Source organism: Lates calcarifer, linkage group LG20 (assembly GCF_001640805.2).
Source record: "Lates calcarifer isolate ASB-BC8 linkage group LG20, TLL_Latcal_v3, whole genome shotgun sequence".
NCBI lineage: Eukaryota > Metazoa > Chordata > Actinopteri > Centropomidae > Lates > Lates calcarifer.
This window is the reverse complement of record NC_066852.1, coordinates 13,745,510-13,757,485: the sequence shown is the minus strand read 5'-3', so window position 1 is coordinate 13,757,485 and position 11,976 is coordinate 13,745,510. Positions and strand designations below refer to the sequence as shown.

General features: G+C 39.4%; 1 protein-coding gene across 2 annotated transcripts in view; it reads left to right on the top strand.

Annotated features, from left to right (window-relative positions):
- Positions 1-11,976, top strand: part of LOC108893541 (ryanodine receptor 1) — a 47,660-nt gene that overhangs the window by 78 nt on the left and 35,606 nt on the right. The window contains exons 2-28 of one of the 2 annotated variants that reach the window (XM_051078425.1): positions 394-582; positions 1,054-1,294; positions 5,114-5,233; positions 5,319-5,417; positions 5,592-5,612; positions 6,202-6,276; positions 6,419-6,497; positions 6,579-6,691; positions 6,778-6,877; positions 6,964-7,060; positions 7,305-7,379; positions 7,475-7,631; positions 7,738-7,902; positions 8,027-8,148; positions 8,265-8,451; positions 8,592-8,727; positions 8,871-8,966; positions 9,296-9,414; positions 9,581-9,714; positions 9,842-10,083; positions 10,332-10,524; positions 10,648-10,864; positions 10,938-11,042; positions 11,140-11,243; positions 11,327-11,410; positions 11,519-11,678; positions 11,828-11,975. In XM_051078425.1, the coding sequence (XP_050934382.1) occupies positions 1,247-1,294; positions 5,114-5,233; positions 5,319-5,417; positions 5,592-5,612; positions 6,202-6,276; positions 6,419-6,497; positions 6,579-6,691; positions 6,778-6,877; positions 6,964-7,060; positions 7,305-7,379; positions 7,475-7,631; positions 7,738-7,902; positions 8,027-8,148; positions 8,265-8,451; positions 8,592-8,727; positions 8,871-8,966; positions 9,296-9,414; positions 9,581-9,714; positions 9,842-10,083; positions 10,332-10,524; positions 10,648-10,864; positions 10,938-11,042; positions 11,140-11,243; positions 11,327-11,410; positions 11,519-11,678; positions 11,828-11,975 (3,196 nt within the window). In that variant the 5' untranslated portion in view covers positions 394-582; positions 1,054-1,246. Of the gene's footprint in view, positions 1-393; positions 583-943; positions 1,295-5,113; positions 5,234-5,318; positions 5,418-5,591; positions 5,613-6,201; positions 6,277-6,418; positions 6,498-6,578; positions 6,692-6,777; positions 6,878-6,963; positions 7,061-7,304; positions 7,380-7,474; positions 7,632-7,737; positions 7,903-8,026; positions 8,149-8,264; positions 8,452-8,591; positions 8,728-8,870; positions 8,967-9,295; positions 9,415-9,580; positions 9,715-9,841; positions 10,084-10,331; positions 10,525-10,647; positions 10,865-10,937; positions 11,043-11,139; positions 11,244-11,326; positions 11,411-11,518; positions 11,679-11,827; position 11,976 lie in introns of those variants that run through there. The other variant, XM_051078426.1, reaches the window with a different exon arrangement.

Here is an 11,976-nt window from a genome sequence, read left to right as displayed (position 1 = left end):
TATGAATAAATGTTAATTCAGTTTGTAAGAATGTAACATTTTACGCAAAACTTAATATGTTAAAGTACATTGTATTATAGTTTACCACTTTGGGCTGGAGGAAAGCCATAATTCTTATTTAACACATTTAATCTCTCACCAACGGTCGCCTGGTAGCAATCGGCTATTGTTGCAAGCTAACACCAACAAACGTTATTGCTAATGGATTTTATATCCAGCTTATTTTTCCACATTTCTACATTTCTTCTATGTCTCTATGATGGAATAATTTGGTTTTCTGTGTGCTAATTACTTGACACACAGATAAAATGGCAGCAGTTGGATAAAACACAACTTCACAAGAAATTTCCTCAAACTGAGCAACTGAAGTCTTAAATCTATGTTTTTATATAGGGTCCCCTCACAGGACCAGAGCCACAAGGTGGAGGAAGGAAGACTTGTTTGTTGGTACTGTACTTCAGCGGTGCAGTTATGATATGGAGTAAGCTTTTGGTTCCCCATGAGGGTCTGGAGCCCCCAAGCAGTTGCCTGCTTTGCCTGGCTGAAGATCCTGCTACGAGGTTGTGGAAAGAGCTGGCTAGGGTTAGCTGATTACAACTGCTTTGCTTTTTTTTTTTCTTTATCTAATCTCATTTATTATATTGGCTTGTTATTGTCATTTCACTACATTACATAACCTTCTGGTTATCCCCCCATAACCTGGTATAATTGCTTAGTTTTATTAAACAAATCAAAACAAATTTCCCACTCAAAAGATTAAAAAGTGAAGAATAACTAAATTCCAAAAGCATGCAAATGATCTAAGCCATAGAAGATGCCAGTTCAATTTAATAGAATAATCCTCTTTTTAAACTCAATTTTTAATTGTTTAATTGTTGGCATTATGACAGTTCTCACTTTTTGAAATTTAGTGTCTTTAGTGCAATCATTATTGTAAAAATAATTTGTAACAGCATAGTACAAGTGGTCTAGATACCATAACATGGGAACATTTGAAGCACTGGTTCAGCTTTGACAGCTTGCTCCACCTCTTTATGATGCTGTTATGAACAGGACTGAACAGTCAATCCCTCTGCCTCATAACACAGCCAGACAGAGGCACAGGACCAGCACTGCCCTTCAGACACCTTCACCAGCATTGTCTTGCCTTATGTGGTGGGAATACAGCCACCAGGAGTTCGTACAGAACTGTGAGACGAACACTTTACCATTTCTCTCAAGGTTTTGCCCTTAATGCTTTGGGAGGATGGCAGAAGGTGCAGATGGAGAGGAAGAGATTCAGTTCCTGCGTACAGTAAGTGATGCTGTCTGCCTCTTCTCAAATAGTTCACTGTCAGTAAACATATTCAGTAAACAGTGTACAGTAAGACAACTTTTGTATATTAAATTGTCACTTCATAAGAAATAATAGACAAACATCTTCTGTGTAGGGTAACTTTGTTCACTCGGAGCACAGATTGACAGGGACAGGTGGCTGGTTTTGTTGGCATTGTTATCTATTTATATCCCAATGGGAACTTGATATGTTACTGTTTTGTCACAGAGAAGAAAACTTCTGGTGCCAGGTGACACTTAACACACAGAGATTACGAAAAGCAATTAGACACAGTTATTAAGCATTTTCATAATGTACATTTTGACACTGACAACACAGCTGTAACTTTGATAGCAATTAAGACTCTTTGAATCTGTATTCACTCGTTACATTTTTTGCAGTATGTAGTGAAGTCACCAGTGCTTGAAGTGCAGCATGGCACCTGTGGCTGAGGCAGGGAATAAGGGCAGAAAATAAAAATCATATTTGTGATTGTGGGTGTAGTGTGAAATCCTGGGATCAACTGTGTTATGTCCAGTGGTTTTATGGGAATGAGGATGCTTTTTTTTTTTCTTTTTTTTTTTCGGTGTGTAGGTTGAAAATCTACAACAGAATAATGTTTATATGGTAGCAAAGCTTCAGGAGATCACAAAGGCCTTCAACTTCCTGTCAGTGCAGTATCATCATGCTTGTTGCTTAATGTTCTTCCAGATTAGATTCTATGTAGTGTTTTTTGCTTTTGGAGAGAATGAAAATAGAACCAACTTAGGTAAAATGGGATAGTGTGCTACTAATTGTATGTAACATATTTGACATAGATTTATCTCAAGGACTACTAACCCATATCCATCTACCCTCTAAGAAAAAAACTTACATTTAATGGACTATAGTGTCTTAAAATTAAATACTTTGATTCTTAATTACTGAGGGACAAATATTATGTAATATGTACCAATTTTGTTGCTCCTTGGAAATAGATGGCTGGCACAGGTATGGGTTAACTCTTGAAGAGTACTCATTCTCTGCTGTTTACAATACAGTATTGTTTATTACTATTTGTTAGCCACATCTTATCACTTAGTGTGCATTATGACGCATTAAATCAGTGACCATGTCCCACATCAGAATTTAATCTGGATGCATCAGGTGAATCCACAGGATGTCAGTTTGTTCCTGGCTCTTTTTCTACTGTAGCCCCAATTTTTAGGTTTTAGGTAGCATGTATTTTTGATATACATTTTTGAATTCTACTTTAAATTTTGATGTTCTTGATTATGTAGTACATGTCCTACAATATTTATTTGAAATCAGTTTATTTTTGCTGCATTACTCACCACTGAGCTATCAGATTTCCTCTTTAGATCTCTGCGGCAAAGCCCACAGAAGGGCATTGTGGCCTTGCAAGCAGTCTACTGTATGTAACACTCTATTTGGATAGTCAGCATTGATACTCAGCTATTGTAGATGTTCCACATAGTGTCACTTGAGTTTCTCACAACCCTGGTAACTCTAGGCCTGACATTAGTGTGAGCCAGACACTGATTATCTATAGACTGCATTATGAGTATCACTTGAAACTTAGTTCCTTATAGCCACTTACAATGTAAGTTGCATACCCTAAAGTGTGACCACAGCCTGTCTTTTTGCTTACAGAAATCTCTACTTAATATTTTAATGAGCATTAACACATTCAAGTTGTTCAAATATGTTTTCTCTGACATGTTTAATCTAGCAGTGACATAAATCTAAAAAAACACGCTTTCAGTTGGCATCGTCTTATGGTTTGAAACACCACACTAAAGTAAGAAATATGTCAACAGTGTGTCTGTTCACCCTGAACTCAGCTGAGGTCTATATTTACTGTGTGAGGATTAGAAGGTTCAAAGCTTGGCCCATTTCAGCACCTGCTTACTTCAGTCCATGTATGACCGTAACTACTAAAGTACAGACAATCTTTCTTATCAGATGCTGGTTTCAGAACATGTTGTCAGATTGTTTTGCAGTAGTTCTAACATGACAAAGCATCTGACAAAAACTGAAAGAGTTTTATACAAACACCTCACCACCTTATGTTGTCCTGATAGCATCTGTCTTTCACTCCGTCTGTCTGTCAGTCTGTGTTGGAGAAAGTGACAGAAACTTAATACTTACCTCTGTCCCAGGCTATGATAGGATTGTCACTTCATCAAATGAGCTCGAATATTTGCCTGATTTGTCTTTAAGGTGTCAGTACTGTCAGATACAGTTTTTGCTTCAGTTTAACATTTGTTGTAAATTTTTAGCAAACTGCTGACATGACTTTTATGTCGACTGTATATGAGATGCGTAGTTGCTAAATAACATATTCATAGTGTTCAGGACATGAGACTGATAACAAGGAAACAGACTGTACCACAACACAGCAGTTAAACAGCTACACTGGCATGATACAAATTCTCTTAAACTCACACCTCAACTCTACAAAATAGCAACTAAAAATAGGAGTGATAGTGACAGAACAGCCTCTCTGTACAGCATCTGCACTGCACGAATATCACCAAACCTTATCCAAGGTGTGTCCTGCTGAGACTGTGATTTTCCAAATGTTGTAATTTTAAATATATTAGCTGTTTATGCCAATGACTGTGCAATAACTACCAGTTTACAGATTTCCTCTTTTGTATAAATTTCATTATGTTCCAAAAATTGATTACTTTTGTTTTATTGTCAAAAGTGTATATATTCTATTGCTGGTTTACAGCTTCACTTTAAGGCACAAAGTAAATTAAATAACATGATAGGCACAACTAACATATGCCTTGATTAAATGTATTAATGAACCAGAGTCATCTGTAGATAAAAACACAAACAGCTGAGTACGAAGTTTTGAGCTGAGATGAGTCAAATTGAAATGTAAAAATATTCCTCTTCTTAGTAAGCTGACTAATTACATTATTGAATCAGCGATGTGGGCCAATTTATCTGGTGGCTGACAAATCTTAAGTATGCACTGCTCTCCAGAAAGGGAAGCGTGAACAGCAGGTGCAGCTGCCTGAAATAGAGAGCTGTGGGGGAGTGACTGGTGTCCTGGAGCCAGAGAGGCAGGGAGATCAGAGCTGGGCCAGTGACAGGCACAGAGAAATGCAGTAACAGAAAAAATATGTGTGAAGGTCAGGAAACGTTGTATAAGGAAACAGCTATTTTTGATGGTTATTTTATAAATTCACTGTCCCACATTTTAGTTTTTTGCCACAGTGTATTTTCTTTGGTTATCAAAAAAACTCTCATTTATGCAGTGAGATATAGTCAGACATCTACACTATCTGTGTTCCCAGGGGCACCTTTAAATTATTTTTGCTTGCAATGCCACTCTTCTCAAATATAATATAGTATGGGTCACTAGGTCAGTATGGAAAATGGCCTGCTCCTCATCTCTACAGCACCTTGAAGCTACATTAACCATTGCAAGCATAACACATCCAAATCTCTAACCGATCATTTGGCAATTGAGGTTGTATTGTGGCTAATGTAGGTGTAAGGTTTTGACAAGGAAGGAATATGCATGGAATAAAAAAGACAATGATTTTGCTATTTTCTATTTTTCTGGCTTTAGAAAATGTGCAGATTTCCTATTTTTAATACATAAATTGTTGTTTTGGCAGAGAGTAAACTAAAATCCAAAATACCATGTTTTCCCCAGATAATTTTAGCTGGAGACCTTTGTTGACATATAAATTCCTCCCATGTTTTCCCAATCTTATCCTGCAAAATGCCAAAAAAACTCTTCTCCTTCACTTTGGACTTGTTTTGTCTTCATAGGATGATCATGTGGTGCTGCAGTGCACTGCATCTATTCTTAAGGAACAGATCAAGTTGTGTCTGTCCTGTGAAGGGTTTGGGAATCGTCTGTGTTTCCTAGAGACCACCTCAAATGCTCAGGTAGTGAGAAGACACTTTAAACTCAGTCATTTGAGAATTTTAATTGCTACTGTTCACCACGTTTACTGGTTATGCTGTGTTTCAGAATGTCCCTCCAGACCTTGCTATCTGCTGCTTCATTCTGGAGCAGTCCCTGTCTGTGCGGGCATTGCAGGAGATGTTGTCCAACTCCTCTGTGGATGAGGTAAGGAAAAAGTAGAGGGGAAATATTTGGTTAAAAGGTGCCTCTTTTCAATTGGATGTACCCATCATATAATACACAAATGCAGTATGTTGTTCATTCAACAACAGAAACTCACTTTTGTCTTCTCTGACTTGATACCCCATGCTCCTTCTCTCTCCCTCCTGCCAACCACAGGCTGTCGATCTAGACAAATGGGTATGTTTGCACAATCTTCCTTGTCAGTGTCCCATTATTTCTTTTTGCCCACTACTTCAGCCTTGGAGTTTGTGTCATAACAGCATTGCACCTACCTTTCACAACCTCTTTAGTGTTATCATAAAGCAACTTAGCTTACAGTACCTCAGCCCCAGCCTCTTTGTTTCTGTCTTTTTGAAAGCATCATGTCTCTGTTATTGCAAATATTTTTGCTAATTTATTTTTGTTTCTTTTTAACACTCAATAAATTTATAAAAAATAATAGACTATGAACATGAAAAACACAGGACATAACATAACAGTAAAAGATTTTAAGCAGTGATTATGTAGTTTGGTATGTTCTGTATAGCCTTTCTCAATGCTAAAACGCAACTTAGTTATTGTTTTGTGCATTTGCATCGGCTGTTCTGAGATCATTTAATAGTAGTTTTTATTCCTTCTATTGCCCTGAGCACCTGCTTGGAGTTTTGCCCATTTTGATATTAAGTTGTTAACTTGTCATCTTAAAGTGTTTTCAAAGGGACAACTTTACCAACCTCACTTTATCTTTTCTACATTTAATTGAGTCTGTCTGTACCTCTTCTCCCAGTCATCACAAGGGGGGGGTCACCGAACCCTTCTGTACGGACATGCCATCCTCCTGAAACACACTCACTCCAGCATGGTGAGCACATTTACAGTCAAGTTTATGGCTTCTTCTGCTCTATCCTGTCATCAGTTCTACTTGCAATTTATTATTCTCTAAATTATCTGGAATGCATACCATCTCATGACACTAATTTGTTATCCCTCTCTTTATGCTGCAGTACTTGAGCTGTTTGACTACTTCGCGCTCACTGACAGACAAATTGGCTTTTGATGTAGGCCTGCAGGAGGACTCCACAGGTGGCCATGAACTTTACCACCCATTATGTCTCACATGAACCAAAGTAGATTTTTGTATTCTAAATAATTTGTCTGTCACAGGGGAGGCCTGCTGGTGGACCATTCATCCAGCTTCCAAACAAAGGTCTGAAGGCGAGAAGGTCAGGGTGGGAGATGACCTCATTCTTGTCAGTGTCTCTTCAGAGCGATACCTGGTAACTACAGTTTTATTTACTTGCGTTGTAACTGACAATTTGTCATCTGTAAATCTTACCAGTATTACCACCTGCACTCTTTTCAGCATCTGTCCTATGCCAGTGGTGACTTGATGGTCGATGCTTCCTTCATGCAAACACTGTGGACCATGACCCCTGTAATGTCTGGATGTGAGCTTGCTGAAGGTCTGTCATTTTGCTGTTGCTAAAAAAATCTCTTTTGTTCATAAGCGTGTCCACTCGGTCTTAGAAATATGACTCTCGTCCTTTAGGCTTTCTGACTGGAGGGTATGTGCTGAGGCTGTTCCATGGTCACATGGATGAGTGTTTAGCAATCCCAGGAGCTGACCAAGGCGACGACCAGCGCAGGTGAGCAATATAGTTCCTTGCTGTACATGTCGTAATATATTTTGGTTGATTTAGCTTTACACTTTATGTCACTCTCAACCATTTCCCAAAGCATACCATATTATTTTTTTTGTTATTAACATAAACTGAAGCCACTGGCTGCCAGGAAAGTGTGAAATAAATTGGAATATTTTGGAATTTGTCAGCCTTAAATTTCCTGATATGAGTTCCACCTCATGTACTGGCATGTTTTGTTTTTTTTCAGAGTTGCTCATTATGAAGGAGGGGCCGTATGCAGTCATGCCCGATCCTTATGGAGACTTGAGCCACTACGTATCGCGTGAGTGTCTTGATTCCGTGCGTTTAACAGCATGTATTTTACAATCACTTCAAATGACTTAATGCTGATGCTCATTCATTTGTCCCTGTTGATAGTTGGAGCGGAGGTCACATTAAATGGGGCCAGTCTTTCCGGATACGTCACATAACAACAGGCAGGTACCTTTTTCTGGATGAAGAGAAAGGATTGCTGTTGGTGGATCCAGAGAAGGCAGTTTCCAAGATGTCGGCCTTCTGCTTCAGAATTTCAAAGGTTCATTGTCATGCAGAGTCACCTGTTGCCAGAATTCTGTTAAACGTTTTAGCCTCCACTGTGTAGTACAAGCTTAAAGAAGAGCCTACTTTTTACTTAACCACAGGAAAAAATCGAAGTGACCCAGAAGCGAGATGTGGAGGGAATGGGCATACCTGAGATTAAGTATGGAGAATCCATGTGCTTCGTACAGCATGTTTCATCAGGCCTCTGGCTCACATATGCTGCTGTTGATGCTAAATCTGCTCGTTTGGGTCCTCTGAAGAGAAAGGTAAAGCAGAATTATACATCAACTCAAATGCGTTTGACAAATCAGCATGTGTATGAATGTGTGTTGAATATATACTTGTGTTTTAAGAGCATCTGTATTCATTCATTCATTCATTCATTCTTAGGCCATACTCCACAAAGAAGGTCATATGGATGATGCACTCACAGTGGCTAGATCTCAGACAGAAGAGTCCCAAGCTGCCAGAATGATTTACAGCACAACAGGCCTCTTCAACCAGTTCATCAAGTAGCGCTACCTCAGTTATTTTTTAAATTTAAATCTTTGCTAATAGCTGTGTTTTTGCATTTTACATACAGCATATTTGTTGCATTATCCTCATCATGCTCTTTTCATGTCTACAGAGGTCTAGATGCTCTGAGCGGGAAAAACAAATCTGCCAATCCCCCTTCTCTGCCTATGGACGCAGTGGTGCTCTCTCTGCAGGACCTCATTTTCTACTTTCGACCCCCCGAGGAGGAGCTGGAACATGAGGACAAACAGTTCAAGCTTCGCTCCCTCAAGAACAGACAGAACCTCTTCCAGGAGGAGGTTAGTGTACTCTCTGAGGAATGACTTTTCATGACAGTATATAACAGCTGCATGTTGGGATGTAATTTTAGTTTGGTTTATGTATTTCCATTCAATATTTCAATTTCAGTTCTCTCTAAGTTTTTCATTGTTTTGAACAGGGAATGATTACTCTTGTTCTGGACTGTGTCGATCGACTCAATGTCTACAACACAGCAGCCCACTTCTCAGAGTATGCAGGGGAGGAAGCTGCAGAGTCATGGAAGGAGATAGTAAATTTACTGTATGAATTGCTAGGTACAGTATGTCCATCTGATGATTTGTTCTATGCATTCACTGTGATTTAAGAATAGTAATTAATGTTTCCCATATGCAGCCACCTTTTTTTGTTTGTGAATATGATGCATTAACAATCTCCTTCCTTCTCTTCTTTCATGTAGCTTCTTTGATCAGAGGTAATCGTGCTAACTGTGCCCTGTTTTGTGATAACCTTGACTGGCTGGTCAGTAAATTGGATCGTTTGGAGGCATCTTCAGGTATCCAGGACAAAGAGAAGCTCATTTAAATGTGCCATGTGAATGTACAAATTAGTCATTTGTCATCTCATTTGAAACTGAATTCGACCGGTTTTTAGAAGAGTACACACTGGTTGATCAACACAATACGAATTTAAAAGAATATTCCTGCAACTAACTTTAAATATTGGAGCTCGTAATGTTTTATAAAGACTCTGCCTAAGAAGTCACAATTAAACTCCTTTTTTTTCTTAGATTCTATTATACCGCGTTGTGCTTTTCTACCATATCATATACAACACGTACTGCCAATATCTATGTATTTATATATTGTCACATTTTTATGATAGGAATCCTGGAGGTGTTGTATTGTGTTCTGATTGAGAGTCCAGAGGTGCTGAATATTATCCAGGAGAATCACATCAAATCAATCATATCTTTGTTGGATAAGCATGGACGCAATCATAAGGTAAGGAACATGTACCACTGTTTGCTGAGCATGTTGGAAAAACCTGAAACCTCTTAGTTAATTGCACTTGACACATTCTTTAATGTATAAGATATAACAATATAGCAAATCTTAAGCTGCAAGGCAGCGCCAGAATGATTGTCATGGATTTCCCTTGTTGTGCCAGGTCTTGGATGTGCTCTGTTCTCTGTGTGTTTGCAACGGGGTGGCTGTAAGATCAAATCAGAATCTCATCACAGAGAATCTACTGCCAGGTCGTGATCTCCTACTTCAAACGAACATTATCAATTATGTAACCAGGTGGGTAAGTTTGTATGAGCACACTTCAGTAGGCTCAAAATGCTTTGTGCTCTTTCCTCCGTCCTGAAGCCCATTTATATAAACAGCTGCTCTGAGTTAGGCATTTGTTTTGTAATCCTGTTTTTAGCATGAGACCCAACATTTTCCTTGGAACTTGTGAAGGATCCACTCAGTTTAAGAAGTGGTATTTTGAAGTGATGGTGGACCACGTAGAACCGTTCCTTACAGCTCAGCCATATCACCTGCGTGTGGGCTGGGCTCTCACAGAGGGCTACAGTCCTTACCCCGGTGGAGGGGAAGGCTGGGGAGGCAATGGCGTCGGAGATGACCTCTACTCCTACAGTTTTGACGGGCTTCACCTGTGGTCAGGTAAAGTAAACATGATATGCCATAGAGGTAGTCTTTTGTATGCATTTGACCTGCACCAGCACCAACCCCAACTCAAACAGAGACTATTTATTCTGAAGAACGCTTATATGTATGTACCTTTATTTTTTCATGCATTTGATCTTGTTCTTTTGTGTCCATACCACATATGTCTTCCTACACAATACCTGCAAGTTATAGAGATGAACTCCTTGAAATTTAATGATTATTCTCGCTATGTGTGTCCGCAGGACGTGTTCCACGACATGTTGCCACACCCAGTCAGCACATTCTGGCAGCAGAGGACGTGGTCAGCTGCTGTTTGGATCTGAGCGTGCCCAGTATTTCCTTCCGTATCAATGGGCATCCTGTTCAGGGAATGTTTGAGAACTTCAATCTGGATGGCCTGTTCTTCCCTGTTGTCAGCTTCTCTGCAGGCATTAAGTATGACATTGTGATTTATGAATGAAAGACTGAATTTATTTATTATTATTTATTTTTTGTTCAATAAATGCAGTACAGTTATGACATATGAGACTTATGTCAGTTTTCCACTCTAACTTCAAGGTTGCGGTTTCTTCTCGGAGGGCGTCATGGGGATTTCAAGTTCCTCCCCCCTCCAGGCTACGCTCCTTGCTATGAGGCAGTGCTGCCCAGAGACCGTTTGCGGATTGAGCCCATCAAGGAGTATAAGCATGATTTCGATGGCATCCGCAACCTGTTGGGTCCAACTCAGTCCCTCTCACATACAGCTTTCACTCCTTGCCCTGTGGACACTATACAGGTAAAATCCTATTTCATCTCTTTTTCATCTTCATCTCCTTCATCCTCATCTCCTGAATTTATTATCTTTTCAGATTGTACTTCCTCCTCATCTTGAGCGCATTCGAGAGAAGCTTGCAGAAAACAGTCATGAGTTATGGGCTGTTACACGTATTGAACAAGGATGGACCTATGGACCAGTGAGTGCTTTCAGTATTGGTTATCCTTGCCATAGGAAATGTGGTTGTGTACACTAACAATTTCCTTTGCACTTTACTTTTTAAAACCAATGTAAAGTTTCGTGATGACAACAAGAAGTTGCACCCCTGCCTGGTGGATTTCCAGAGTCTGCCTGAACCAGAGAAGAACTACAATTTAGCCATGTCAGGAGAGACACTCAAGTAAGTCAGTGCCTTCACTTGATTAAGAGCACTGTGTTTGCATCTTTTTGTACTTCTAATACCTTGTGTGTTTCATTTCAAAGGACTCTGCTGGCACTAGGATGTCATGTAGGAATGGGAGATGAGAAAGCAGAGGAGAATCTGAAAAGGACCAAGCTCCCCAAAACGTGAGCTGCAAGGCATTCATTTATTGTGTCTTTACTACCATGTATAGTCTTAATGGCTTTGTAAATGCTCCTCAGGACCAGTTCTGATCACAACGCATTATTTGTTAGTTTCATGCAGAGTAATGGATATAAGCCAGCCCCTCTGGACCTCAACCATGTCAAGCTGACTCCTAATCAAAACACTCTTGTGGAGAGACTCGCAGAAAATGGGCACAATGTGTGGGCAAGAGACCGAGTTCGCCAGGGCTGGACATACAGTATTGTACAGGTATCACTATTCTTTTAATGAAGAAGTCCCTATGACGATAACAATGGTGATAAATATCTGTGGATATTTTTGACTGATACATGTTTTTTTTCCATAAAGTTATTCTATTACATTTTCATGTTTGATATATTTTATATTTTTTTGTGCAGGATATAATGAACAAGCGCAATCCTCGCCTGGTTCCTTACAATCTACTGGATGAAAAGACAAAGAAGACCAACAGAGACACAGTTTGTGCTGCTGTTCGCACTCTCATTGGATATGGTTACAACATAGAACCACCTGACCAGGAGAGCAG